This window comes from Diplotaxodon limnothrissa, linkage group LG13 (assembly GCF_057381915.1).
Source record: "Diplotaxodon limnothrissa isolate DT_005_m linkage group LG13, D_limnothrissa_male_GT1.1, whole genome shotgun sequence".
NCBI classification, from domain to species: domain Eukaryota; kingdom Metazoa; phylum Chordata; class Actinopteri; order Cichliformes; family Cichlidae; genus Diplotaxodon; species Diplotaxodon limnothrissa.
The window spans coordinates 19735380-19763341 of NC_140608.1; the positions used below are offsets into that span (position 1 = coordinate 19735380).

General features: G+C 42.3%; 1 protein-coding gene across 2 annotated transcripts; it reads right to left on the reverse strand.

The window, feature by feature from the left end:
- LOC146620194 (striatin-like) lies at positions 1 to 27932 on the reverse strand. 2 transcript variants are annotated; one of them, XM_085368820.1, is made up of 17 exons: positions 27602 to 27932; positions 14260 to 14363; positions 11977 to 12050; positions 10073 to 10151; positions 8898 to 9062; positions 8599 to 8734; positions 8338 to 8500; positions 7500 to 7610; positions 5443 to 5586; positions 5195 to 5331; positions 4443 to 4618; positions 3909 to 3956; positions 3700 to 3821; positions 3440 to 3607; positions 3207 to 3347; positions 2504 to 2692; positions 1 to 1548 (listed from the first exon to the last, which is right to left on the reverse strand). In XM_085368820.1, exons 1-17 carry the CDS (start codon positions 27812 to 27814, stop codon positions 1379 to 1381), a joined length of 2340 nt encoding a protein of 779 aa, XP_085224946.1. In that variant the 5' UTR covers positions 27815 to 27932; the 3' UTR covers positions 1 to 1378. The 2 variants fall into 2 exon arrangements, with proteins under 2 accessions (XP_085224946.1, XP_085224947.1); XM_085368821.1 differs by lacking the exon at positions 7500 to 7610.
- Positions 27933 to 27962: the final 30 nt, after the last annotated feature.

A 27962-nucleotide genomic window follows, 5' to 3' on the forward strand; every position in this document is an offset into this window, starting at 1 on the left:
TTTTATTTTGAACATACTTTCATATACAAACCAGTGACTGAGAAAATGGCTCATTTGAAGCTGTACTCTACTCGTACAACATCGTAACTTTTCTTATTACCCTCCTCAGTTTACAGTAAACTGGAATTGCAGGACATTTCTCTTCCCTTGGTGTCGGATGGTCAACTCATTTCAAATAGTCCTAAAGTACTGCACTAATTTCCTGCTAAACACTGGACTACTGTAAATATCTGGACATGATACATCACATTGTAGTTAAGCATGTCCACACGACTGGGGAAAATTACATACAGTACAAGCCATTCACTTCAAACATGAGCAAACTGGCCAAAAATCAGTTAATTATGCCTAACGTTGACATCTAGAACCAAGTTTGAATTGTAATTATATAACCAAGATGGTTTACTTTGGACACATATGTTGTAATCTTACTTCTGAAGTGTACAATTACTTGAATCTAACAAACAGGCAATATAATTAATGGTTTTTATCACTCTACCAGCTTTGAAATGCACAAAACTGATTCCCCAACCACACTTATCAAAAAGGAGCACTCAAACTCACGCTGCACAGTAAATTTTAAGACTGAATATATATTTTGTTTATTATAAGCATTTGTAATTTTACATCCAATGTTAAAATCAACAACTTTGTGACAACCAGCTCCGATTCGCCGCCACCCCCCTCCCTCCCTGTTCCCCGAAAACAAGCTTGTTAAAATAACGTTTTCAAGACCTTTTTAAAGCAAAGGCACATTTGTCAATACGTGTTTTTAAAAAGGAAAATAAAGGCAGGCCAGCAAGCAGAGTCAGTCTGGGAAGCAGACAAAGAGGAAGTGAGAGGCTTCCGTGACAGCTCCAGCGGACCTTCGGTACCCCACGTTTCTGGAACACAACAACAAAACCTGACTTGGAGTAAAGGGCCCGGACCTGGTTTTGTCTCAGAGGGAAGGTCGAGGGCCTGAGGGATCCGGGGTGAGCGTGAAACCACACGGGCAGAAGAAGAAGACGGGGCTTGAGACTTCATTTCTCCACTTCACGCTCTAACACTTGTCCTGAGCCTCCGAGCTTTCGAGGTTAAATTTGAGTCTGTATGCAGGGGCGCTGTGGCCGGTCACACCCAGGCCTGCCTGGATGGTAGATGGGGGACCAGAAGGGCAGTTCCCCTCCCGACTGGCCTCCCTGCTGACCCTTTCTATGGACAGTCACAGCCCTGCTAGTGGCTACATAGTCTGCAAGTCCGACAGGAGACCAGTGGGCTGGGTGAGGTGGGATTGGATCCCTGCCTGAAGGTCCTTCCTCTGCTGTGTCGCCATTGGTCCCTGATCACGGGAAGATGAGTCAGAGAGCGGGGCTGTGGGGGGAGACGCAGCTCCGCGTCATACAAACACCTTGGCGAGAGCGTCTGCTCCAGCACTAGCAATGTAGCATTTTGACGGATGGAACGCCACATCGTGGATCGATTCCTCAAACTTCTTTCTGTGAGCCGTGAACTCCTGGATGCAGGTTTTACTCTCCAGGTTCCACAGACGGATAGAGCAGTCGTGACCTGTGGAGAAGATGACGAGTGAGAAGAGTTGCAGAAGTGAATTTGCGCGAGTATGAACAGCTTTATGAATAGGGATGGGTACCAGTATCTGGTGCCATTATGGCACGGTAGTAACTGTAGTAACCAGACCTACTGAGATGTCATACACTTTGGATTCTAGCCAATCATTTTACCTTTGCAAGCGTAGTAGGCGGGCCCAGGTACGTATGTTCTTTTAGAGCAGAGCTACAGATTAAAAATGCCCTGGCTGTACTTCACAGCAAAAGATGCAAACTCAGCAGCAACAAGTGCTTTAAGGTGATACTGTGCAAAGGAGGTAACACCTCGAATCTGATGAAACACCTGGCGACGCATTGAGTTTTTTTAAAAGCCGAGAAATGCACTGTATTTGATAGCTTGATGCAAGACCTCACACCACATCTACTGCGGGTGTGGGTGCCTGTTATCGGACCCGGAGTTAGCAACATCCCCCAAGAACCCGAAGAGGAGAGTCCTGGCCCCTAGCCCTGCCAGTGTAGCAGAAATGATGACGGATGATGATGGCAGCAGCAGCTGTTCTTCTCTGCGTGAGTAGCTTAATGTTGTTCATGTGTAATTTACGTTCTGTGTTCTCCATTCTTTAAGCACCGGTTCGAGCACCGGCACAGTTTCAAAAGTACCGGTTTGGTACTGGTATCGGAAAACGTAAACGATACCCATCCCTATTTATGAACACTCTTATAAGTAACCCATAACAGTGTTATAGAGAATAATCCTTTAATTGTCCCACAAGGGGAAATTTGGTGAATATTTTGAGAATTCTAAACACTGTATATTTTCTTCTAACTTCAGACGCATCTAAAATGTTTCCAAGTAAATTCAGCCGACACACTGTTGGGCGAATCCACCTAATAAACCAGAAAATGTTAGTTTTGGTAAATTAAATCTAGGATAGGGAGATTCATAAGGTACTTACTGCCTGACATAAGATAAAGTCCATTAGGGTCCACTGCTAAGCTGGTGACAGCATCCAGATGGGCCACCATGGAGTGAATCAGCTTCCCACTGTTGTTGTCAAAGAACTTGATGTGTCTGTCCTCCTGCGCAGTGATGGTGATGGGTAGAGTGGGATGGCTGAGGACCTTGTTGATGTGAGAGGGAGTGCCTGTTGAAAACAGATGAGCACAATGGACTTTAAAACAGCAGCTATGAGACAGCAGAATAACTAAAGGGATGATCGGTCGGGAAAAAAAAAAAAAAAAAAAAAAAATCTCTTTTCAAAAATTTACAAATCAGGGTTCTTGGCATAAATATAAATTATGGATTTAAATGCACATGTACAATACAATTTTAGTTTTGTAGACCTCTCATAAGTTTTTTTGATGCTGAAATGCATATTTAGTGTTGTAAAACACATATTACAAATACTAAACATTAACATCTATCTCCAGATCTTTCTAAAATTAAACTAGTTTGGACAACAAGCAACAGCAGCGTTTTATTTCCTTCAGCCACCACTAGATGTTAGTAAAGACCCTTTATTATGGCCTTAACATGTCTTCAAAAATAGCTTCAACCCCTGAAAACTTTTACTGGTGATAAGCTTTTAAGGTTTTTCCTCCACCGCTATCACACTGTGCTAGTGTTGGTGTGTTAGTGACCAACAGCTCCAAACCTACCTGGCTCCAAATTGGACTCCAGACTGAGAACCAGCTGACGGGTCTCCATGTTGAAGAGGCCGATTTGCCCGTTTGTGAAAGATGTGACCAGATGAGCTGGATCACTGCACACCAGATCTACCGAGGAGGGAATTCCCAGCTCTGGTACAGGAAAAACACAAACAAATTATTTTACCTGCTCAGTTGACAAAATGTTGAAAAACGAGGATAAGCAAGACGAGTAAAGTCAGTACTTTTGTTTTCGTTGAATACTGCGAGGGCAGGTGAGGTGGTGTTGGCGTCCCACAGTCTCACCGTCCCATCTGCGGAGCAGGAGAGAAGGCGCTGGTGTGCGCTGCTGTACACCAAACCCCAAACAGAGTCCGTGTGTCCGCTCAGGGCTCCTCGCAGCACAGATGGATCTGTGAGAGAAATAATGAAGAAGAACTCCATTCAGACATCGTGATCTGATTAGAAAACCCTCAAATTACAACAAAACCCACGAGGCTGTTACCGTATGAGTCGTAGGGGTCGATGTTGGGATTGGGGGTGTTCCAGCACTGAATAGTCCCGTCGACACCGCCGCTGAAACACTGCTCCCCTGTACTGCTCATCGCCACACTCAGTACAGCACCCCTGTGGTGTAAATCATGAATCATCTATTAAACCAGCACTAACACAAAGTTTTATTCACGCCGTGTTTTGTTTTTGTTGTTTTTTTACCTGTGAGCCCTGAAAGTGTAGATCGGTTCCACATCTAAGGACGTACTTCTGCAGACAAACAATTTGCATTTTATTATGACATACAGAACTAACCAGCAGAGAATAAATGTCAAAGACTTGATTAAATGCTTTAATGTGCCGTTGCACCACTGAGCTGACATCACACTGTTTAATTGTCTTATTCACAGTAACTGTTCCCCTTAAAAATGACTTCAGCTTCCTAAAATCCAAATCACTACCAGACTGTGTGTGGGCTGCAGAGTTGTGACACGGCAATAACAAGTCTTGGGAAGCAGTGTCGTCAGCTCTTTGTCACACATGGGATCGGTTTCCTGTGACTGTATCATGTGACGGCACGGCAACAGAGACAAGCTCACTCCTTACGAGCTTCCAGTCAAACAGACGAGCTTTTCTCTTTAATCAGCGTCGCTCTGCTGCTGCAGCACGACACGCTGAGCTCAGAGCGTCTGTGCGTTTAATTATTAAAAAACAAAAACAAAGGATGAGGTGATGTCTGAGTAAAGGCATTCGTACTTTTTGGCAGGAGCGGTCTTTTGGAGGTTCCACATCTTGAGCGTGTGGTCTTCTGAAGCGGTGATCAGGACGGGCTCCACGGGATGGAAGGTCAGAGCCCGAATCCCATCAAAATGACTCCTCAGAGTGAATTTGGGGTTCCATGTTTTTCTCATGGCGTCTTTGTTGTTTCCAATCTGAAGAGAAGATGGCAGAACTCAGCATCCAATCAGCAGAATGAACAGCTTCATAAAGTATAAGCAGCAGCTCAGAGCAGAGCCACAGTTGGATGCGAAGGATTTTGTTTATTTATTAGCAGCATAAAGTAACAGTTTCATAGATTTATATATAAAAAAAAGAAGTATGATTAAAAAAAACCCTCAAAGGCAGCATAACTGTCACTATTTACTGCCTGTCATGAAAACAACTTAACATCTTTGTTAATTTTTCAGTACTTTGATAAACATCCTTTTTTTGCATAAAATAAACATCAGCCCATCTTAACACAACAAAAAAAACAAAAACTTTTGGAGCCACGTGACTTATATTATTGCAGTAAATGTGATCTAAAAAGATCTTTTATCTTTATTACATTTTGTTGGCAACAGTTTATAAAAACAGCTTTTTGATGTGTTTTTCCCCTGTGACTTAGACAATGTTGTTGCGATCAGAGAAAGAAAGCAGGATGCCACATAAGCTAACATAAGGAAGTAGTTTTCTCTGAAGAAGTGGTCCTGTGAGTCTTTGAATGATTTCTGTGTTTTCCTACTCACATCGTAGGCGAGACTGTCGGCCTCGTTGGCCACAGTGAGTCCAGCCAGCTCCCCCAGGCCCAGCTCACTCTCCATGGCCTCGTCCGTGCTCATTATGAAAGACTTCCCTGAGGTGGGCGGGAAGGTCAGCGACTCAACTGGGAAAAGAACAAACAATTAAATAAACATGCAACCCGATAACTTTGTGGGCAATTTTATCTGATCTATTGTTTGACTTCTACATCCTGCTGGTATTTTTTCTGGAGCACCTTCATCCGTTCGGTTTGCATCGTGCTCGTTGAATCGGGGTACGTTGGGCCGGGATTGAGGGGCGGGTGCAGGCTGGATGTGGGATAAGTCCTCTGCATCTCGAAGGTTAGCCAGCATGTCCTGCAGCTTGGATCGATTGGGTCCTGTTTAGCAAGTCAGGTTAAGAGTTAAAACAAAAAACACACACATAAAAATATTTTGTCAAAAAGCTGCAACTACAGGCTGAAAGAAAGAATGCAGATAAAGACGGAAGGAAGGCAGCATTAAAAGGCAAGAAAATAAATTATAAACTCTGATTGTAAAGGAAGGAAAATGAAGAGAAGCCACCAGAAAAAACCTCGTAAAATGAGAAAAAGAGAAGTTGCTGAGGCGCATTCATCACCAAAGGGTGTGCTGTGTGGAGAGGGTAACTTCAGATAGAGCTGCGTTTTGAGGCGTGATAAATGAATATATAAATGTATATGTAGTGTTTACTGTGCAGGACTACAGGGCTGCATGCATTTCCTAACAGAATTAAACCTGATTGTTCAAGTAAGTCGTTTGACTGTTTTTAAAAGTCTCCTTGCGACAGAAAGCAAGACTGCAGGCATCAGCTTAGCTTAGCATACAGTCCGGAAAGAAGGGCAATAGTTGAGCTCAGAGCAGCTGCCAGGGAACCTGCAGAGACTTGAGGTAGTCCCTGGGGATGTGTACGACACGCAAACATGGAAGTGGACTTTATCTTCTAATCTATTTGCCTTTATACTGGGTGTAAAATATGTTATACATTGTATATATGAGGTTTCAGCAGGCCATGGGCTTGTCTATTCATTTGGGAATTGAGCCCATTTTTCAGGGTTTCTGGAATAAACAAAAGGCAATTAACAGCTAGAGCTAAATGTAATCCCTCTTTTGTTTCAACACATGTTCTGCGAGCAACCGGAGCCTGCTCAAACCAGATGGTCAATAATGAATATGCAGATATCTGTTTATATTAAAAAGATTGCCAATGGGAGGAAAGCTCTGTTGACTCTTACCTGTTGTTTTCATATAATGGTCTCTGAATGGGTCAAACTAACAAAACATAACAGACTAATTAGCTTCAGAGGTGGATGTAGCTCAGTTTCCTTACATTACCGTAGAGGAAGGGCAGCTGTTATGCTGCTTATAGCCAACAGATGGATAACAGAGTATATTGATCGTACAATTGAATTCTCAGCCCAGTAGAAATATTTCTCCCCCCCCAAATGTCAAACTACTTCTTAAAGTGCCAGATGATCTCCTCCACACAGGCACCAAAGTGATAAAGCTCCAACACAGCAGGAAAAAAAGCCAACTGTGTAAAGTGGTGTTACAGTCAAGAGCAGAAGAAAGTGAAGCAAACTTGTTGTTGATCTCATGATTCAATCACAACAGCAGGAAAGCAGAGCGTGGGTCTCAAAACAAATGTGAAATCTAAGAGCTCTCAGTGGCTGAATGGGTCTGAAGTGGGCTGCCATTATGAGAGCTGTAGTATTCAGCTGAGTCACTTCACTGAGTCACTGAAAAAAATAGCGTTTAATTGCCATCAATTTATGGCAGCGACAAAATTACTCGTTACTGTTGCATCAACATGGCTGACAGATGAGGGTAAAGATGGTGAGGATTATGTTATTATGACTGGAGAAGATACAGAAACAGATGACTGAGGGTACTATTGCTGGCCCAGATGGGACACAGATGGACCTATCGTCACGGCTAACTCATTAATCTTATATTTGACAGTGTAGAGGAGAAGATGAATACGGCTATACAGTAAAAAAAAAAAAAAAAAAAAAAAAAAAAGCTTAAATGGGATAAACATGCATTGAGCATAACAATGAGTTTGGACAGGAAAATGATCACCAGAAGACAGAAGAGACATCAGTTTGAAAAGACGAAGAAGACGAGAGACAAAAAGATAAATGAAACTGAGGAGCAGCCAGAGACGGAAATGAAATTTTGTTTTTGATTTTAGGCTTTTTGGCTTAGCTCAGGAAAAGTCAGGCTCTACAAAGAGAGGAGAGGGAGGGAGGCAGCATCGCCCGACAGGACTTACTCTTCACCCCCTTTTTCCCCTTGCGCTCCTTTTTGTACTGCTCCTTGAGTTTGGTTATCAGGCCCGGGTCCACGTCCCAGGCCTCAGAAATGGGAACCTGCTCGTCCTTTTCTACACAGGGAGAACAAAACCAGACCGAGAGGCTGTTGAGGAACTGGCCTGGTCGAGGCCCGATTTGCCTCGCAGGGCCAAGGCTCATGCTCTCCTGGAGGCTTCCCTCAGGAGAGCAGAAGGTCTGAGGTGAGCACCTTTGACATTACATAACTGGGAGCAGCATTTTCAGGCATCTCTTTTAATCTGCTCACGATTTCTTTTCCAGTCTATGTAAAAGTAATGGCAGGGTTGTTAATGTCATGTGGCGGGTTCTCAGTGCTAAATCTGACCAGAAAAATCATCCCATGCATAGTCTAGTGTACTGACTTTAGGTTTACAGATGACTCAACACTAAGATCTGTGGTCAGAGTCAAAGAAAACACCTCAGCATGACATTAAGCCCATTTTTTTTGATCAGTGAGATACACCGGGAACACACAAACAGGAGTGGGATGCACATTGTGGTCACAGGTTGGCTGGCTATGGGAACACACGGCGGAAAGGATAAGAAACTATGATTAAACATAAACTCCCAACATCATGACTAATGACCACAGCATGATATGTGAATGACAAGTACTCCATGAACGGTCACCAAACTGAAAACAAGATCTTTACATTTACTCACAGATAATACAAAAAGGAAACATTTTGATATCATAACTGCTCTAATTGTATCTAGTGTCTGGCTAATAGTGTCATCCACTCCAAACTCTGATCTGTTGGTGATTAACGTGTGACTCACCCCAGTCTGTGCCGTCCCCGGTGCCTCTAGTCTCTGGCGAGGTGTCCATCTCGTCAGGACTAGACAGGAAGTCGAAGCCCTTCATCACTTCCTCTGTGTCAGGGTCCTCAGTGGTGTCCATACTGGCGGGCGACGTAGACGATGCAGGCTTCTTCCTGATGATCTGCAGGGAAATCATTGCCGGCCATTGTTAATAGTATAGTAACAACTTCTGCAAAAACACGTGAGAACAGAAGGTGGGAAGGTCGACTGGTTTCTTACCGTCCTCGATTCCACGTTAGTCCTGTCTTTCCCCTCGCTCTCCTCTTCCTCGTCTTCATCGCTGAACTCAGCAGCTGCATTCTCAATGAACTTGAAGGCTTCCAGTACAGCGCTGGTGTCAGAGAGCTCCGTTTTCCTGTTGAGTGAGAATGATTCATGCATTAAACACACAGCTGCACTAACTATGCTTTTAAAGCAAGCCTTTCAATTCCATTATATCAGCTTTATTTGACTTTCATTTTCAGTCATTCTGTGATATACAAGGAGTGTATAGACACCCTTAAAGGGTGTATGCTCACCCTCTGGTGCCCTTTGTTGTTGCGTCTGTCCCGTTGACCAAAGGCTCGGTGCTCGTGCGTTCCCCTGTCCTTCCAGCTCCATCCCCGGCTAGTCCTAGCAGTGCTCGGACTCGCTGGGACTTTACATCTAAGATGGTGTCTGTGTAGCCCACCTCCTGTAGGTACCTGGAACAAAGTAAGAGGATTTAAATATGGATGCATATGGTTTCCCCCAAGTTTTTAAGTAATATTTGTGCAGCAGTAAAGTCCTGCAGTGACGCAAAGAAAGACAAAATTAACCCGGCTGCGTTACTTTTACTGTCTTGACCTCACCATGAAAGACACAAAAGCACTTCTCGCTGTTAAAAATGTCTCTAACAGTCAACAGTCTCACCACGACAAGCTACTCATCAGATATTACACCTGCCCTGTGGGGACGCAGAAGAAGCTTTAGCAATCTGAGCGGGCGACTGAATGAAAGGGAGGGGTGTTTTAGCACATTATTGATCTGTCCCATGACACGAACTCGTGAATAAATTGGCTGCATCATCAGGCGGCATGTTGGGGCAGATGATGTGTGAGGCTGCCTGATGGTGTCTGGTTTATTTACAATGACAGACTAGAGAGCAGGATGATAGGATAACCACACTCTTGAGTGTGCTGGGTGCACCAGAGGAAAGGAAACACACGGAGCAGGTAATGATGGCTGCTGGCCATGTGAGGGAGCCCTTTCCCACACTTTCTTTTTTGGCCCATAGTAAGTAGACTGACACAAGGGACAAATATCTCAGAGAAATGTAAGCAGAGGTTGGAAATTGATTAAACTTGATTCAAACCAACGCTTTCTGCTTATTGGGCCCATTCTACGTGTTTCTACAAAAGGGTTTCAGTTTTCTCGGTTCTGAGTTTGAACACAGTGAAGAAACAGCAGAAAAAAGGTGTGCATGTGACTCAGGGAAAGGCTGTCATGAGTTTGACGTAACTGATTTGCAATGTGCAACTGCCAGGGAAAAAAAATTGCCTCCAGCAATGATTAAGCAATTAATAAGCTTGGAAGCACACCATTCCAGTGATTTGGACATTTCAGTTCTCAACAGAAGACGTCGATTTCAGTGCAGTTAATTTTAGCGAGTTTAGTAGGTTTCTGGGTTGAAGACAGTTTTTTTTGATCGAGGTTTAAAAGCGCGTGCACTCACTGTCTGAGGAGCTGACGGCCTTGTTTCCAGGACAGCTGATTGTTGAGCGATCCAGAAGTCTCGTTCTCATTGGCCTCGTCTGGAGAGAGACGAGGAGGACACAAATCAGGGCAGCGCAAACAGACATTATTTCCACTCTGTAAACACGACCGAGACATTCCTAAATCACAGCAACCATACACTCGTGTACTCAGTTTCTTTCAGTCTATAAAAGGTTAAACACACTTATAGAGAAAAGAGTATGGTTTCTCTTTGAATCGTTCCAGTGAAAACGAGTTGATTTATTAATAAACTCACTTAAAAAACAAACAAAACAGCTTTAAACAAAAATATTTACATCCTTTAAAAATTTTTGTTCATTTGACAAACTGGATTTTGATGCTGCTTTGACTTTAAAGTGGATTTTCAAAAACTCACTGTCACCAGCTTTTTCCGTGATGTTAAAGCAAAAACATTTGATGTCGTGTGATGAATTCTAACACCGCTGAAACGACTCGTCTCTGCCCCACCCGTCTCATGACATACTAGAAAGATCAACAACGTGTGCTGGTGCTTCCAGCATCCAGCCCGACACGCTCCGTCTTTCTATGACAAACAATGAAGGTTTTCAAAGCTCACTTTGATACTTTAAGTCAACAGTCCGTTGGCGAGTCAGCTGGGAATTTTGCATGGAGCACAGAGACGCGTTAATGAGGTTTAGACTGGGTGGGAGAGTGTGCGTATTTATGTGCGTTGCAGGGTGGAATTGGCAGGGCAGAGAGATGAGAGTACCTTAAAAACTGGGTCATGCCTAATTCAAGAGGGTGATGAGCGGGCAGGTGTGCCACCACACCAGCAACACCTCCCACTTCTCGTCTCTCACTCCCCCCACCCGCCCCCATCAACCAACACCTCTCCCCTTCACCTCCTCTCATTCATCAACACTTCAAGGGCTCGGGTGCTTTGAAGAGCTCTGATGAATAGAGATGAGGAGAGGAAATATCCCAATCTGACTTAACGATGGCAGTGGACCCAAACATGAGAGGCCAATTAAACTATAATAATATAACAAGAAACAGGTAGCATGCAGATTTCAGAGTGATGCTGCTGTTAAATAAGGTAAAGGAAAACACGCTAGAGATGGAGAACTGATGCCCAGCATCAAAGATTAATTTGTGCGAATTCTTCTAACTTGGTTTTAGTCATGCAAAGAGATTTGGTTGCATTTCCCAGAATTCTTGGATGTACATTCCCAAGCATTGAGCTCATTTTCCAACAACTGTGTAGCTGCTTTCCATCAGCAGGTTGAACTAGAAATGGCTACATTTTCACATTTCTACGCTCTTAAGGACTTCTTATCTATGTTGAGCTGAGAGGGAGTTGCACCCCTCACTTCAACACTAGTAGCTTTCATTGTGTGGACTGTTTCTGTTTTGATTGTTGTTCTCACAGCATTAAAGAAAAGCAGTCATTTTCATTACAGCTTACCAAGCAGATTAACAAATAAGTTAACAGGAAAAGGAGCACATTCTCGCAGTTGTGAGGCTACGGCAAGGTAATACTTGTGCTGTTTGAAAACTCATTACTGATTTACTGTTTCAGCTCCAATTACATTGTTTCTAGAAATCGGTTTTCCAGAAACAATGTCACTGTCACCCTGAATAATCCTAACCATTTCTCAGGGACTGGTTTCTATGAAAAACCTCTAAATGCTCTAGAATGAAATATTTGTACTATGGCAACGAAACCTAATCTTTCACTATTCAGGAACTTCTGAACAGATCTATCGAGACAAACAAGATTCAACACGATCGCAGGAGCTTCGCATGCGTAACCATCCTGTCACCAGAGGTATGTGAACTCAACAATCACAGTGATTTAGTGTGAGGAGGTGGAGCTGGCCATTTGGGTCTCCATGGACTTACCCGAGTCGTAGCTTGGAGGCTTCATGTCACCTTGGTTTAACTCTGTCCCATATTTTAACTTGTGGTACTTGGCTCTGGGAGTAAAAGAGAGAAAGGAGAAAAAAGGGGGACAGAGGCAAATAAGTAAACAGGATTGATCAGAAACGGCCCAAAAAAGCTATTTAAAAAACTCATTATGTACAATATTTGCATAATAAGCTCCCAAAGTCGGCCCAGCTGCAACTTGTTCTACTTCTCACAGACCGGTTAGCTTAAACAAGAGGCACACTTGTAATAGGAACGTAAGACAGCGTGTACCGAATCATTAAATAGCATATTTCTGACAGTATATAAAACAGGACTGCTTTGAACTCGAATTTCCAGCATTTATCGGCTCATCGTAGTCTCCTGTATACGAGTGAACATATTCAAATTAAATTATTTGAATGTTTAGAGACAAATAAGGAAACAGGTAAATATTCACATTTGAGCAGCTGAAACTAGTAAATCTGTCTTTTTTTTTTAAACCAAAAAAGACGACTTAATCAGTTTTCTGTTAACAAACAATTAAGTGACTAATGTTTTTTTTTCAGCTGTGGGGGATAATATATGCCAACTGACATAATAACCTTTTACTCTACAAGCCTTTAGGTTACAGTCGCTGAAATTTTATTTAATTTGTTTGACATTTCCAGTTGCTGTTCAAAACGGATAAACATTAATGCAGTTTACACATACAGTGATGACATCACAGTTTCAGGTGATTCAGCTTTCGCAATAATGACGTGAAGTTTCTTCCAGTGGCTTCACACGCATCCACAACAGTGGAGTCCACACAAGGAGCGCTTGTGTTCACTCATGTCTGTGATGCAGAGGAACCATCACATGAGAGCGGTGTGAAGCAACCCCCATCAAAATCTAATTCATTTTAAATTGGGTACACCCTACATTCAGAAAGCCATTCCTGATATTGCTTTGAGATACCCTCGGAGACATGACCGGTTGCTTAGCAACCAGGCATAGTGGTAGTAATTCTGGGTTAAGTGTTGCTCCAGAGGCAACGTCTGTAGTGATCTCACTGGAGAAAAGTAGACAAATACATGCTGCAAACAGCCAGAAGAAGATCTGACGCTCAAACCCAGAACGATGCTCCTCGCAGAGCGCATGGAGGCAAAATATAACTAACCTCTGAGGTGACCGGAGGAACGAGAAAGTGCTAACCCATTCTGACACCTGTCTAACTCAGTTGTGTTAAGGCCCTCATTAGCCTACACAATCTCCCTGCTCCCAGATCTAATTATGATACCTGCAGCCAGCCATTTCATTTGTTACCTACCCCAGTTTTCACTTTCTTGTGTTTAACCTTTACTTATCCAGGGAGGACTCTGCTCACTGTCTTGGTTCAGCAATGCTTCTTCAGCTCACAGGCTTCAAACACAATCAGAGCCTTCGACTGTCAGCCACAGAGCAGTTACATACATCCTGTGTGGTTGCTGAGACAGTGATCCGAGTGCCTGGCTACATAAAGAATGCACTAAATCACACTTACAAAAATCCAGAGGCCTATTTTATCAGTTTAAAGACTGTTAATTCTTCAAGCCCCGCTGGGGTAATGTGCTCGGTGGCTTAGAGACACTTTAATAGAGATGTGTAGACATCACTGACATCTCTGTTCCAGTGTGCAGCCATGCTTCAAAGAGAAAGGGAAATGCAAAGTGTTGTCACCACCACTACTACTGCATCGCCCTTTCGTCTTGGAAAGAACGTGCCAACGGTGACCTCGCCTTTGGTAGAGAGAGGACTCCTACTCCTTCCAATTCTGTCCTCCTGCTGGGGATCGTGCAGCCATGAGCATCTGACAGCATACAAAGCGTTCATGCCAACACTTGCTCTCAACTGGAGACATAACACCAGCTGGACTCGGGGGAATCTCTCTAGCACTCTGCTTCTGCTGACACCAGCTGAGACATCAGACTGGGACAGAGAAAATAAGAGGAAATTTTGGGGGGGGAGGCAAAGAAAGCCCACTACTCTTTAAGCATCAGTTTAGCTCCGTGGCTGAGCAGGCGACACGGCATATGGCTGAAACACAGCGGTTCGAATCTTTATCAACAAATCCAACGTGATGCTTTGTTGACTAGTGAGAATCTGACACAGCTACGGTACCCCTTAAAACAGTCTCAGTGGCAGGAACCTTTTTTTTTTTTATTATAAAACCTGAAAACACTGCATTTGTTGGAGACTTGCTGAGGTATGTGTGTGCTGTGGGTGGGCTGCAGAAGCAGTGGGTGGTAGGGCACTCACCTCTCTTGCTTCAGCGCATACTCGAGCATTTTGATCCTTCTGACAAGGTCTTTCTTCAAGTTCTCCTGGCCTTTCCTTTCCCCCTGCAGGAAGGCGATTTGGGCCTGAAAACACAAAAATAGGACTGTCAGTAAATAGCTGAGAGAGTCACAGTGGTTGCTTTTATAAATAGAGCTGACGTCTCAGAGGTTTTGCCATCTTAGATATTAGTTAACGACGTCAAAGAGATTTTCAGATGTTGCCTCACATCTGAAAAACAACTTCTTTTGTCAAGACTAAAATAGGATGATGTCAAATCAATGTATGTGGCATGATGGGAAATACAAAGCCTATCTGTACTATTCTATTTTAATCTAACCTCCTCACTCCCCCCACGCGGCAACCGTCCCCCTCCCCCTCCACGCCACTGTCTCTCTTCACTAACAGGCAACAGCTGTTGACGCACTCGGTCTGAGTCAGCGTTACATTACATTGCCGGGTACCACACGCGTGCGGCCATGTGTGCACACATACACACTCGCAATGACAGCGGTGTAGCATACAAACTCACGGTGTAGCATACAGTACATGAGCTGCAGCAAGGGCACTAAAACACAATCCAGTGTGAAGTGTTTTGCTGTGTAAAGAAATTTTTAAAAGGAAAAAGAATTATCAAGAGAGGTAAAATTACTCTATATGGTTGTATTTTATGAACCTTATTATGCCTTTTCATCCATTAAAGCAAAGCTGGTATGGCTGGTTTTCACCTTTTGAGTCCACTATGCACGTCCTCATGACAAATATTTTCCTGGTGACACCGACATTAGCAGGAATCTCAGAGGACTTTGGCAGGTGTTTATGTGTCCGTCTGTGGGCAAAGTCTTTAAACCACGCAAGATACACGCACAAAACAACACAGAGGTTTATTTAAGAAGAAATTCAAGGTAAAATACAATCCAGCCTCAGTCTGATGATTTGATGACCCAAGCCTGATGTGTCTTCATCTGGCATACACAATATTTTTGAAGACAATTAGGTGATTAATTCAGAGAACTCATTGAGATTGCTGCTCAAGTAATTCCATCACAAGATGGTCTCTAGTCTTTTATTATTAGATAGCCCCTCTGTTTTTATGTGGTTTTAACAAACTCAATTATTGTGAGGCTGGAGAATGAAAATCATTTTAAACACAGGAAAAAGGCTGTAAAAAGTCACAGATCCTGTAGAGAATTACAGTATCGCCTCCGAGTTTTAGCCAAATTAGCAGACGTTTCCTTCTGGTTTTGTTCTGTAATAATGCTATGTGTGTCTAGATCAAAGAAAAACGCACATTAGCATACATTTTCACTTGAAAAAAAAAAGAAAAGAAAAAAAAAGTATGCGTTCTTCCCAGCTTAAAGATTCCCGTTTTGGTTAAGCGTGTATTACATCCTTATAAATATGCCTTCCACTAAATATAGTCACAGGAGCCAAATAAAAGATAAACCAAACAGACACAGTCCATCGGACATTATGAGGTTACAGCAAGCTGGGCAAATGACTCTTAAAAGCTGCTAAAGTGTGTAAAAGCTGTGCTGTTTACAGAGAGGATGAGAATGCCGCCGTTTCCATTTCACTGCTATAATAAAATTGCTGTAGAATCCATCTCAGTTGCTAAATGATCACAAGAAAAACAAGAAGCACAAGAAGGGATTTAAGTGCCTCTGTGGAGCTAGGAGGAGATGACAAAATTAACTGGAGTAATGTTGAAAATCATTAACACAACCTGAACAGCATCATTAAGGTCGATATGTTGCAAAGAAAGATGGAAAGCAGGAGCACAAGTCTGACTGCTCCTGTGTTTAACTTCAAAAAGAAGACGACAATTCCCTCTAAAAACATCCAAGCTCACATCTTAAGGGGATGGCTATTAACTTGTTTCCCTGCATTTCACTCTACATGCAGAGGATGGTGCGAGTTTGAGTGGGTTGTATCACAGTTTCACATGGATAGCAAGTAGCGCTGCTGCAGCTACTGTTGCCTGCAACAATGAGTCATGACAGCACTTCAATCTGCCTCGAATTATTATGAGCATTTCCTTCATCTCTCCATCACCACAGTCATCTGTAGATGAACTCATCAAAACCAGCCTGCTGTTGTGAAAGTGCAATTACACCTCAGAGTATTTGTCCTCAGTGTGACAGTGCAAACAGCATGGAGTTCAGCTAGGATCAGTCGCGTGATAATAGTGTACACGTGCTTTGCTTCTGAAAGCTGGGTAAGCAGCCACTCTACCTCATACCACTCTAACCATTATATCTACACAGTCTCCAGTTCCTTATTCAGCTTGTTTTATGTGCATTGATCGATAGCTGCATCCATAGTAATGTATTCGGGACTGACAACAACAATATTAACTTTTACTCATCCTTGAGCCACTATGGATGTTGATGGACAAACAAACAAACAAAAACTATTAAACTTTTACTTATTTTTCTCATATTCATATATTGTTATGGTGGATCCAGGTGGATGTGCATCCAGCATAGCCAGTGTAGAGAATGATGAGTGTACACGTTACACCTGGTGCTACTTCAGAGTGTCTTAGGTCAACTGAGAACAGCTGGATTTTTGGCTGGGCTAAAGCTCAAAGACGAGGATGCCCAATCTATAAAGGGCGATGCTGAGGAGAACTGCCAGCTTTAGTAACGTCATGTCACTGAAGTGTTTGTCTTGTGTTGATGTTCAGCTGAATGACTTGTTATTGCAGTTCCAGTTAAGACAAAGGCCAGAATTACTGCTCAGCTAAGCTGCTCTATAACTCAACTAAATCTTCCAAAGCACACATAAGAGAGACAGAAAATGATATACAAATACTTGCAGAATAACATTTTACTTGCTATGTTACCTTCAATATGCCCTGGCAGCAGAAGATTTATATTTCAGTCCACATTTCAGAGCTTAGACACAAGAGCTATAGACACAATTTCACACCGTTATGTGAGCAGGTAAAGGGTGTAAGATTTTCTCAGCAGTGATGCTCTGCTGTAACCTTTGATGCATGTATGGGTTTGTGTTGTCCATTCTTATCATTCCAATCAGATTCATGCTAAGACGTGGACAACAGGAGGAGGCAGGGCTGTAAAGCAACTGATTACCTGGTGGAAAACCAGGTGAGAGGGCGGCAAATTAGAAGAATGTAGTTATAAAGGACGGAGGGGAAAAAGGCTTCTTTCAAAGAGAGTAAGATCTGAGGAGATGCGCAAAGCTTCAGCGTCAATTAAATACAAATTATTTTATGCTCTGAATCATGTAAAGCTACTCTAGTAGAGTCCAAGAATAAAAACATGGAGCTGTCCAAGAACAAAACAGGCTCATAAAAAGGTTCATGATGAAAGTAAAATAATAGAGTGTAGAGGACTAGAGAAAATTACAGTAAAGTCCAAATCATACACATCACAAAAAAGACAGTAAGCCCTTATTTATCAGATGAAACACAGATTTGTCCCTGCGGGTGGACTAATGATCAGGTTTGTAGTAGAGCTGGGCGATAGAACGATAACGATATGTATCGCGATATAACTTTTACTCGATAGAGAAATTAAGCTATCGCGATAGACCTCGCCGCTCTTGTCCTCTTAAAAAAAAAAAAAAAAAAAAAAAAAAAAGGGTCAGCCAATCCAAATTAAGCAGCGCAGAGCCGAACCAATCACAGCCGCAGCGTCACGTCGCGTGACTTGTTACGTACAGCACAAGTGCCAAGCCGCAGGTGTGTTTGTTTGGGAAACAGCCAGCGCGTAATGGAGGAAATGAGTGTGCCGACTAGAAAAATCAACCGAGCGTGACCGAAGAGAAAACAGATGATGGTTCCAATGCCGGAGAGATTGTCGGACGGAAGAGCCATAGAAGTTCCGTAGTGTGAAGGTATTTCGGCTATTTCAAGTCTGACAAAAAACAGAGTAGCGTGCACTGTAAATGTGCCGAAAGCAAGTCTGGAAATACAATAAACTGGTGCATGCGTCACACTGTGCGCCACGTTATTGTTTCGGTGAAATGAATTTCTACAATACTGTTACTGTTAATTCTACTCTCTGCAGTGTTTAAATGCTTACATATACACACAGTTACTGTCCGTCCACACATACGACTCGGTTCTGCTTCTATGCCGCAGCTTTGTTTACTTTTTCCCACCGAGGCTTCTAGACTTCTGATTGGCCAACATTTCTGCACGGTTAGGAATCTAGCGCCACCTGCTGCTTTGGCATGTTCATAGCAGCGTTTTCCTTCATTTCTGCCTTTATGTGTGGACGGGATTATTTTTTAAAACGAAAACGGAAAATCTCCGTTTTCAAAAATACCCGTGTACGTGTGGACGTAGCCTCAGTCTCTGACTGGAAGCGCTAATTCGTCATTCGGCTTTTGTCAGACTAAAGTAACTGTTAAAACTGTTTGAAAAGCTCAGCTATACAACAAGGAGAGATTGAGAATTTCCTTTTAGTTCTCAGTTTATTTGATATTGACAAAGGTTAGTCAGTTTTGTCTGTTCTTCTGTAAAACAAACTAAGATTTATTTTTAGAATTAATATTTTGTTTCTAAGTGGAATTGACAATTTAGTCTGTTTCGTTTGTTCTATTTTGAAACTTAAACGCTTTAGCGGATGCCTTTTGTGTAGTTTGCAATATTTGCCTTTATTTATCTGAAAAAGTCTCATGTTCCTTAAGTACATCTACCCTGTTGAACTTATTATGGGAAATATTTAAATAAAAACAAGCTGATGATTATTTCACATTTTACTTGTGAGCAACGGCACATTTAAATCTTACAAATATAGTTATTTGGCTTATATCGTGATAGATATCGTTATCGCCTGAAATGAAAAAAACATATCGTGATATGAAAAAATCTCATATCGCCCAGCTCTAGTTTGTAGGTATGACAGAAGGAAAAGAGTGGCGTCAATGATGACTTATTAATAAATGGCTTTTGCACAGAAACACAGAAATGATCATGGGATGAGAAAGGACACAAATAAGGAATTAGAAAACTACTGCATCAGGAAAATCATCACAGCTTGGCTGGCTCTTAAAATAAGTTATACTGTTTATACTGGCTCGAATCCAAGTATCAGTAGCGATCACTGCTTTGGGGCACTGAAACTGGATAACGAGTAAAAGGGTCCACTTACAACTTCATTAAGCTAATTTTGGAGCTATTTTCCATTTAATGGCTCTCATATCGAGTGAATCTGGTCTTTATTTGCTGAAGCAAAAAAGTACATTTCAATTAAAATGTGTCACGACTGCTTCAGTGGAGAAAAACAGCTCAATTGTTTCCACAATGACAGCAAAGGCAAGGCCACACAGTGAAGTCCTATCAGATCCAAAACGATGACAAAGTGTAAGAACAACTCCAAAGGCTGTTATTTCACTCCGGCTCAATTCACTGTCTAATGTTCCACCGCAGATGAAACTGTACATCTGTGCTGCTTGAGATAGCAAGTGGCCATTCACTCCCTTATCCACATGAAGCGCTGGCCCAGGGACCCCTGGAGTCCTGCCGTGCCAGAGATAGAGAAGAGTGCGGCTCTGTGAATCTCTGGCTCGCCATCTCTTCTCCATCAAACATTAACCTTGGGAGGAATGCAATGAGTCAACTCTGGCCATAAAGAGACACAGGAAGCATTTAATTCCCAGCCTCACACTGACTGCATTATTGCGCTGCTGGATAAGGGCTCCTTAGTGTGTCTGAGCAAGAGACATGTAGAATGGGGCATGCATCTAGAGCGCTGGGCTTTTCAGAGACAGGAAAAGGAGGCAGAAGAGATAGGCTAATGCTAGGATAGAGAGGAAAATAAACAACAGCCACTAACCTCTAGATCCTGGTAAGCAGCACTGGTAAGATGGTTGGCTAGCATTAATCTCTTCTGTTTTGAATAACTCTATTCTAAATTTAATTAGTAAAATAAGGAAACATGGACAGGTAGCAGCTTTCACTGCTACTCTACTACTAAATGAAAATATATCTAAGATACAGGTCTACTTTATTCTCTTAGAGTATTTAAAGGAGATACTGATTTTATAATCTTGCGGTATCATTTAGTTTGATGACTGTGGCTGCCATACCATTTACAAGAAAAATCATCTTCATTTGTAACCTTACCACACTTGCATGACTCTGACAAGAGTTAAAAGGTGGATTACTTAACCACACAGTGTTGGCAATGAATGAAAGACAACAGAAGGAAAACAATTCTGTCAAATGTCTTCTTCCGCCTTTCAACTTCATTTTCAGTCAATGAATGTATGATGACTGCCAACCCCATTTCCACAAAATTTAATTACACAAGACTTTCAAGTCTACGATTTGCGAATGCCAGACATGTTTTCTTCCAGACTAGTTCTGCGTCACAGTCAAAGACGTCCGCAAAACAATGAGTCTATTTAATCAACACAGTGAACAGTGTGAAAAATCCTTCAGCAAGGCTGAGCTCATCACACGAAAAAAGAAATTTGCCGGATATTAATGCATATTTTCGTGAGTAACCACATGCAAAAGAACAGCCACGCAGGCTGGACCTCCAGCCGCAGACTGAGAAGGTGGGGGCAGGGGGGTTGTGTAAATCCCACGTTTACAATTCAAACATCTTTTCTTTCAGGGAACACCGGATTTACTCTCACCATCACCACAAACTAGAGAGCAACGTGATGGCCGCCCCGATAACTAGCCAAGTACATTCCATGCATGCCATAACAAAAGTACCAAAAGGAAGAGAGGAGAAAAAAGAAAGAAAGAAAGGAGCCAAAGAACAGAAGAAGCAGCAGGACAGAGGAGCTGGGGCTAATGTAACGTGGCTACAGCAGATAAACATGAGCTCTTTGCAGCTCATCTGGAAAAGAATGAATCTTTGGTATTTGCACCTACTATTTCGAAACACAAGCCTCTCGTTTACATGGACACTTTGTCAGAAAACTATTCATACTGAAGTGCAAAACAGATATTCTGACTCAAGATGTTGTTGGTTGGATTTGCTCCAACCTGCAATGTTTACCAAATCCTCAGTTCATGTAATATTCTATAGCTACACTAAAAGGATCCAAGTTTAAGACCTTTCTGATACCACGCTGAATTATTTGGTACCCTTTCAACGTAAAGCAAAGTGTAAAGGTCACAGTCATTATTGCAACACATTTTTGCATGGTCTTTGCAAACCCAGCACAAAAAAGTACAGAGAACTCAAAACTCAGTATTGCATTGATACACAAGTAAGGAAATCAACAGCGCCATAGAGACAGCAAACTCACTGATCACTTACCGATTTGCAACATTGGGTGTATTAAAAACAATTGTGGACAGATATATTAGGAACAGTGACCACAGCTTAGATATAAAGTCACCTTTTATAAGTCCCTTTGTTGCAGTTGTACATTAAGGTTGAGTCCAGCTGAAGTATTCTTTTTGCTATCCTAATGCTAACACCAGTTGCACAACCCTTTAGCCGCCTCCTCCACTCAGCATGCCAAAGGTAACTTAAGTGTTTGCATTATGACAGCTCTTTCCACACCCGCTCACTTCCAGTCAGACAGCACCTTTTAAAAGGCTGCAAACAAACTGCATATATTTCAAATTCAGAGCTCATGTGCATGAGTAGAGACTCAGAAATGCTTTGATGAGCAGCTTAGTGTTAGTCTGTCCAAACTGTGGTGTAGATTTCTGCTTATTTTTCTGGAATATCTCTTGCCTCCCACCTTTTGTACAACACCCAGAAATCAAAAGACAAATAATCAAACTGGCAGAGGCTGCTTCAAGTCAAAAACACATCGTTTTCACTTGAGCTCCATTTTACACTTAAACCATCATCAATCTCATGTGGAGCCGACACCACGGTGCTACCTCGGAGGGTGCAAACACAAGCCTTTTTTGTTGGGCTTCTTAAGGACAAGGGTGCTGCATCCCATGTTTCTGCATTAATATTGCATAAGCCTCGCGTTGCACATGCAGACACGAACACATGCAGGCGAAAAGCTACATTTTCTTTTTCAAACATCAGCATTTTCTCTGACAAACAGGTTGCACGGCTTTAAGGTGTTGTCTTTGTGGAACTGCATGTACTTCAAACTCAGAGATCAGCACAAACAGCAGCTTAACAAGGATGAAGAGTGTGATGATGTTCAAAGTCTGAAACAGGCAATTTTAAGACAGAGTTACTAAAAAGAAAAGAGCCTGTGGGACTGAAAGGTCTGTGTCGTCCCCGTTTTCTATATTACTTTGGTTTAAAGCTAGTTTGACACAGTTTTGACTTAATTTTCAGACGTATGCAGCGTTATCATTTCTTGTATAAACTATAATATGATGCAAAATGTGCTGGTGGATAAAATATGAGTAGAAGTTTTAGAAAAGTTCGACTCTAATTTGTTTTAAAGACAGGGAGAGAAGCATTTCAAATAAAAAAGGCAAAATGACAGACCAGATTACATCGCATTGTCACCACATTACATCAAGACAACAGCAATTTGATCTGGTGAGTACACCAATTTACAACTCTGACAAACTGCTGACCTCAAATTTACAATAACACGAAAGGAGGCAGCTCTCCCGCACACCCACGTAGGCAGATGAAGGCTGTAAGTGTGAATGGAGGAAGGAGAAGGGAATTAACAAGCCGACAAGGCGGTTCTGCAGCACAGAGAAGGGCTCTGGTGTCAGTCCAACGGTGGCAGCGGAGCAAAGCTCAGAGGGCCGGGCTTTAGTTAATAAACACAGATCCAGTCGGGCTCTTTCACAGGAAAAACACAATCCCCTTTAAACTACTCATTACATTACAAGGGAATATTTCATACGAGGTGTCGATAGCTGCCTTCTCAGTCTGTGAGATCTTAAAAATGTGCACAGTGTTTCTTTGGGAGCCCAAGTTTCCTCTGCCAGTTTCAGAAGGCAAGGATATTGAGAAACCGGTACTTATACTACCATATTCTTGGATGGAAGCACGTACTTTTTGTACTTTCCCACTCAGAGGCGCACACTGAGAGGGCAAAAATAGCTTCAGCTTGGGGGTGGACATAGTATCGACTCAGGAATGACGGTGACTCCCATTTCTGAATTTTTGAATGCCACGGCATGCTTGTGTAGATGTTTGTGCACAGTTCGGTCCTTCTTTTTGCTGCACCATTGAGTTAAATATGCTTCAGGTTTTGCCATTAGTAAAAGTAAACACAACATCACGGCAATAAGTCATCTACCGGAGGCAGGGTAATTCTAGGCTGCTGCCGTCCACACGGAGTGAAGTAATCAAATAGCACGAGACTTCTTATCATGGTAATCTTATTCATGGTAAAAGCTTTTGGTGCAGAAATACAAGAGATGCTTCTATACTGTGAAGACAGCCCACGTTTCAGTGTGCACCCACATGAAGCCATCCAACACCCTGTGTCACCTTCAACCTTCTCCTGGTGTCAAATTATGGCTGCTGACAAATACTTCTGGCAAGGAGATACTCCACGGAGCAGGGATTTCCCCATAACTGGACAGCTAAGGGAGCACAGTGGATGGCCTGTACAGGAAGTCATTTTGATTCAAATTCAATCATCATAACTGAAATAGATCAGCAGTAATCAGCACAGCAGGGTGATGCGAGCTAAATCAATATAGCAATATGAACACGATTTTTTTTCCCCCTTTCTAAATGACAGATCGCTCTTACAATATGAAAATTGTATGTAAAGATCCTGGTAAATAACCAAAGGTCAGTTCGGTTTACTGGCCCCTTCTCTATCATTCAAATTAAAAACCAGCTAAACTAAACAGGCAAAGCCCTCCTCTAGTTTCAGTGCCAACATAAAGCTACTCTGACCGATCCGATGGCAATTTGAGTGACTGTTCAAGCGTTCAACTGGAAAGTAATTATCAGACCACTGACTAATTAAAAAACAGAAAAATCAATCAACTCTTTTCCATGGTATATAATATCAATAAACTCTTTACACTGATAGACACAATCCATGGCTCCTATTCATGCTGGATACTGTAAAGCTGTCTTCTGGTTAATTCTATCCAGGTTTTTATAACCTATTATAACTCGGACACCAACCCTTGCAGGGACTGGATTAACAGGAAAAATAGGAAAACCGGGGGGAGCCGCTACAGCTCACCTGGTCGAGCAGGTGGCCCAGTCCTTGTTGCAGCTTCCTAGCCCGTTTTCTGACCATAATTCCTCCTCACTTTCCTGTCTACTCTACATCTATATGTGTATCAGATTACTAGATAATAACCAAATTCAAGTTTTAGGCTATCGGAAGTTACATTTTATCTTAACATGTTTCTGCAGTTGACAATAAGCATTCTGTGGTATGGAGAGAACTCAGAAAACTTTGATAGATGCATTATGCTCACAACTGCCTTAGCAAAACATTTCCTAGTGTACGCAACATTAGATTTCACTGCTAAAATAACCCTTTGACATTGTGGAAAATTATATTTTTAGCTAGCTAGCTGCATTTTGTTACCATTTCAGTCCTCGTTTGCATATTGTGGTGCCGCCCGTTTCCACTCCAGTGGCTACAGTTTTCTGCACAGGACGCTTGAGCTCCATCACTATACATTTGAAGAAATTACACTGAAAAAGTGATTTCCAGTCATTTAGGCAGGTTCATTGGTTGTTAGCTGCATCTTCAGCAATTAAAAAAATGCATGTATTTGCTGTATTTCTATTATAAACTCTAAATTGAGTATCTTTGGGAATTTTTACAGCTGCTCTGATAATAGGAAAGGTGGACAATGTAACAATCACCAGTTTTTGTACATAATTTAAAAAGATTTATTAAGTTGAAATGAAATAATGATTATTCGGAGTTATTGTCATCGACTGTTATTGCCAAGATAACATACTAAAGAATAACTAGAGCTGTAACATATGACCACCAGCTCAACAAATCACCTCGACTGAGTCAGTCCACTTCTTACCAATGATTACTTTGCTGTAGTCAAACCATGAACGTATGATGTACAACAGCAGGAAAGGTTGGGTAGAGGAGAACAGTTTCTGTGCAGCTCCAGTAAAGAGGAGTGGCTCTGAGCATGACCTAACAGGCTGGCTGGACAACATTCCTACAGTACAAGCCCTGGGTTTGCCTTCCTCCCAAACAGTGACATAAAACACAGCTCCAACTGTCTGCCATTCATTGACTACACCACCAGTAATAAAAAAAAGGAACAAGGAATCCTGAGAGGTGATGAAACCGCTACAAGTACAACCTTGTCAAAACTTGTAAAGATCTCATATAAGATTTGAGTCTACAGAAAGACATTGTGCAGACAAGATGATGAACACTATGAGAGGTATGTTGCAGTCGGATAAGGTGGAGAAGAAACGAATGCACTGTTGATGCTGTGTGGTATCTTCCATCAAGGCTCTAGGTCCACAACAGCCTTTCATTATTCATGCATGTCTATTTATGCTCATTTAAATGACTTGCTATCCTTTCTTCCTCACTGTGCCTCTTTTCCTGAAAGTTAACCCATCAAGCCCCTCTATTGGAAAAAGTTATGTATATCTGTGGAATAAGTAGGTGTTCCTCAAGGGCACAGCAAGGTTACTCTCCATGTGGAAGATTTGTAATATGTTAGTCATCGTTTATAATCCAATATAGTGAAATATTACCACTGAAAGACATTAAGGTTAACAGCAATGTTCACAATAGACAAACTAGAGGATTTATTTTAACCAGATACATCCTGTGCCACAAGTATCAGAGCACAAATATGACAAATCCAAAAGTTGCCAATTGTCTGGTGTAGAAAGAATGATTTTCAAAGGATTAACCAGCCTGGGGTTACGTATGACAAAAACAAGAACTCAAACTGAGCGCGCACTTTTTGCCGCCACAAATAAACCACCTAAAGAGCCGTACAGCAGCCTCTCTGTGCTTCACCGCAGTTGTTGCAGCTCCTTCGCTGATAAGCTTGCTTCATGACAGCACACAGGAAGCTCAATACCTCAGCCAGACTCAAAGTGCCGCATGACGCTGATGACTCAAAACCCTACTACACTGATGAGGGTACGTCACCAGTTTAGAAACAATGCCGTGTCTCCCTCTCCTCCCTTTGTTAGCTGAGGTCAGTAAATCCATGGAGCTTCCTGCTGCAAAAATCACAGAAAGTTCCGTTTGGGATCCAGCAGCTGCCGCCCCACAGCCAGGTCAAAATATTGGAAAGAAAAACATCTTTTAAACATTAGGTACAGTGACAAGAGCACATCTACAATAAGCTGCCCTCTCAACTCCTAGTTAAAAAAATAGTCTGGTGGAAAGAGCCCAAAATCATTTTAAACAGACCAAAAAAAGAAAAGAAAAATCCAATAAGGCTTCGTGTATTATAACCATTACTCCTGGAAGCCAGTATAGTCAGCATGGGTTAATTATTCACCTGCATACATAGTGAGAAAATTCAAATTCTAGTCTTACTGAGAATCTCAAGAAGATGAACTTTGTCAGACATCAATTTCTCGTTTAAGCAAACTCACCACTAAAGATCCCAGCTTGCATCAGGTTTGCAGATTAACAAAATTATAGTTCATGGGACGAAAAACCTGCTTTGTTCCTAAAATAAAATAGAACAAAGCAAGAAAGTAAAATAAACCGCGAATAATTTATTCTGATGCCAATCGTGGAGATATCCCCACACATATATTTTTTTTAATTTAACCTTTATTTTTACAGGTAGCCCTATTGAGACTCAGTGACTCATTTACAAGAGAGACCTGTTCGATCTGTAAGAGAAACGCCGTGCAGTGTTTTAAATTCAGGCATCAGGAGTGGCTTTACATGGCAGCTAGCTTGCGATAAGATTCATAAACAAGACATAGTTACTGCACTCTCTTGTGTAGTGTGTGCCGTCTGTCAGCACTGGCAGCTCCCGAAAGATCAGAGCATAAAAGAAACCTGCTATTATCTCTCCACATCATTTTTTTAAATGGGACTGGGAATAAAGCACGATTCAAACAAACACAGGGTGATAGTAGATTTAGCTCGAAATAGCAAGTAGCCATAGTTTACGTTACACATGAACTATTTTGTCATTAAATCTAGCAATCACCTTGGTTTTAAACTGATATATTATCATGTTGAAAAACGCCTAAAGCGAGTTTATCAAACTATAAAAGTAGAGGGTAAGTTTCATGGTTTTCGCCACAGTAAATAGGTCGCAAACAGTCGTCGTGCAGCTGGCTGAGAGGGGCGCTGCAGCTCGTTTAGCCTCTGAACTACAGCTAGCAAGCTAACCATTAGCCCGAACAATCAAACACACAAACTCAACGCGAGTTACTAGAAAAGGCCAGCCCTGGTAATGCCGCTAATATGTTGTCGTGTACAGAAAAAAATGCAGCTTTTTTACCTGTAATTCGGCTCGTTCCACCTCCCATTGTGCCCTTTCTACTTCGAAACGGGCCCATTCGTGCTGCAGGAAGTGCAAGATCCCCGGGATACTGTACTGCGCCCTAGCCGCCTCCCCAGCGTCGCCATCGGGCAGAGGTCCTTTTCCACCGCCGGGTAAAATGGAGTTATTATTATTGTTGAAGAACACGCCGGGCCCCGCCTGTTCATCCATGGCCGGGCTCGGTGGAAAGCTTGGTCCGTTGTCTCGCTGACTCGATGTGCTATATATCAGCGGAAGGGTAAAAACCTATTGACGGCGTTCCGTCTCCTCGGCTTGGGGGAATGAACTCACTTTCTGACAGCTAGCTGTCATCCAATGA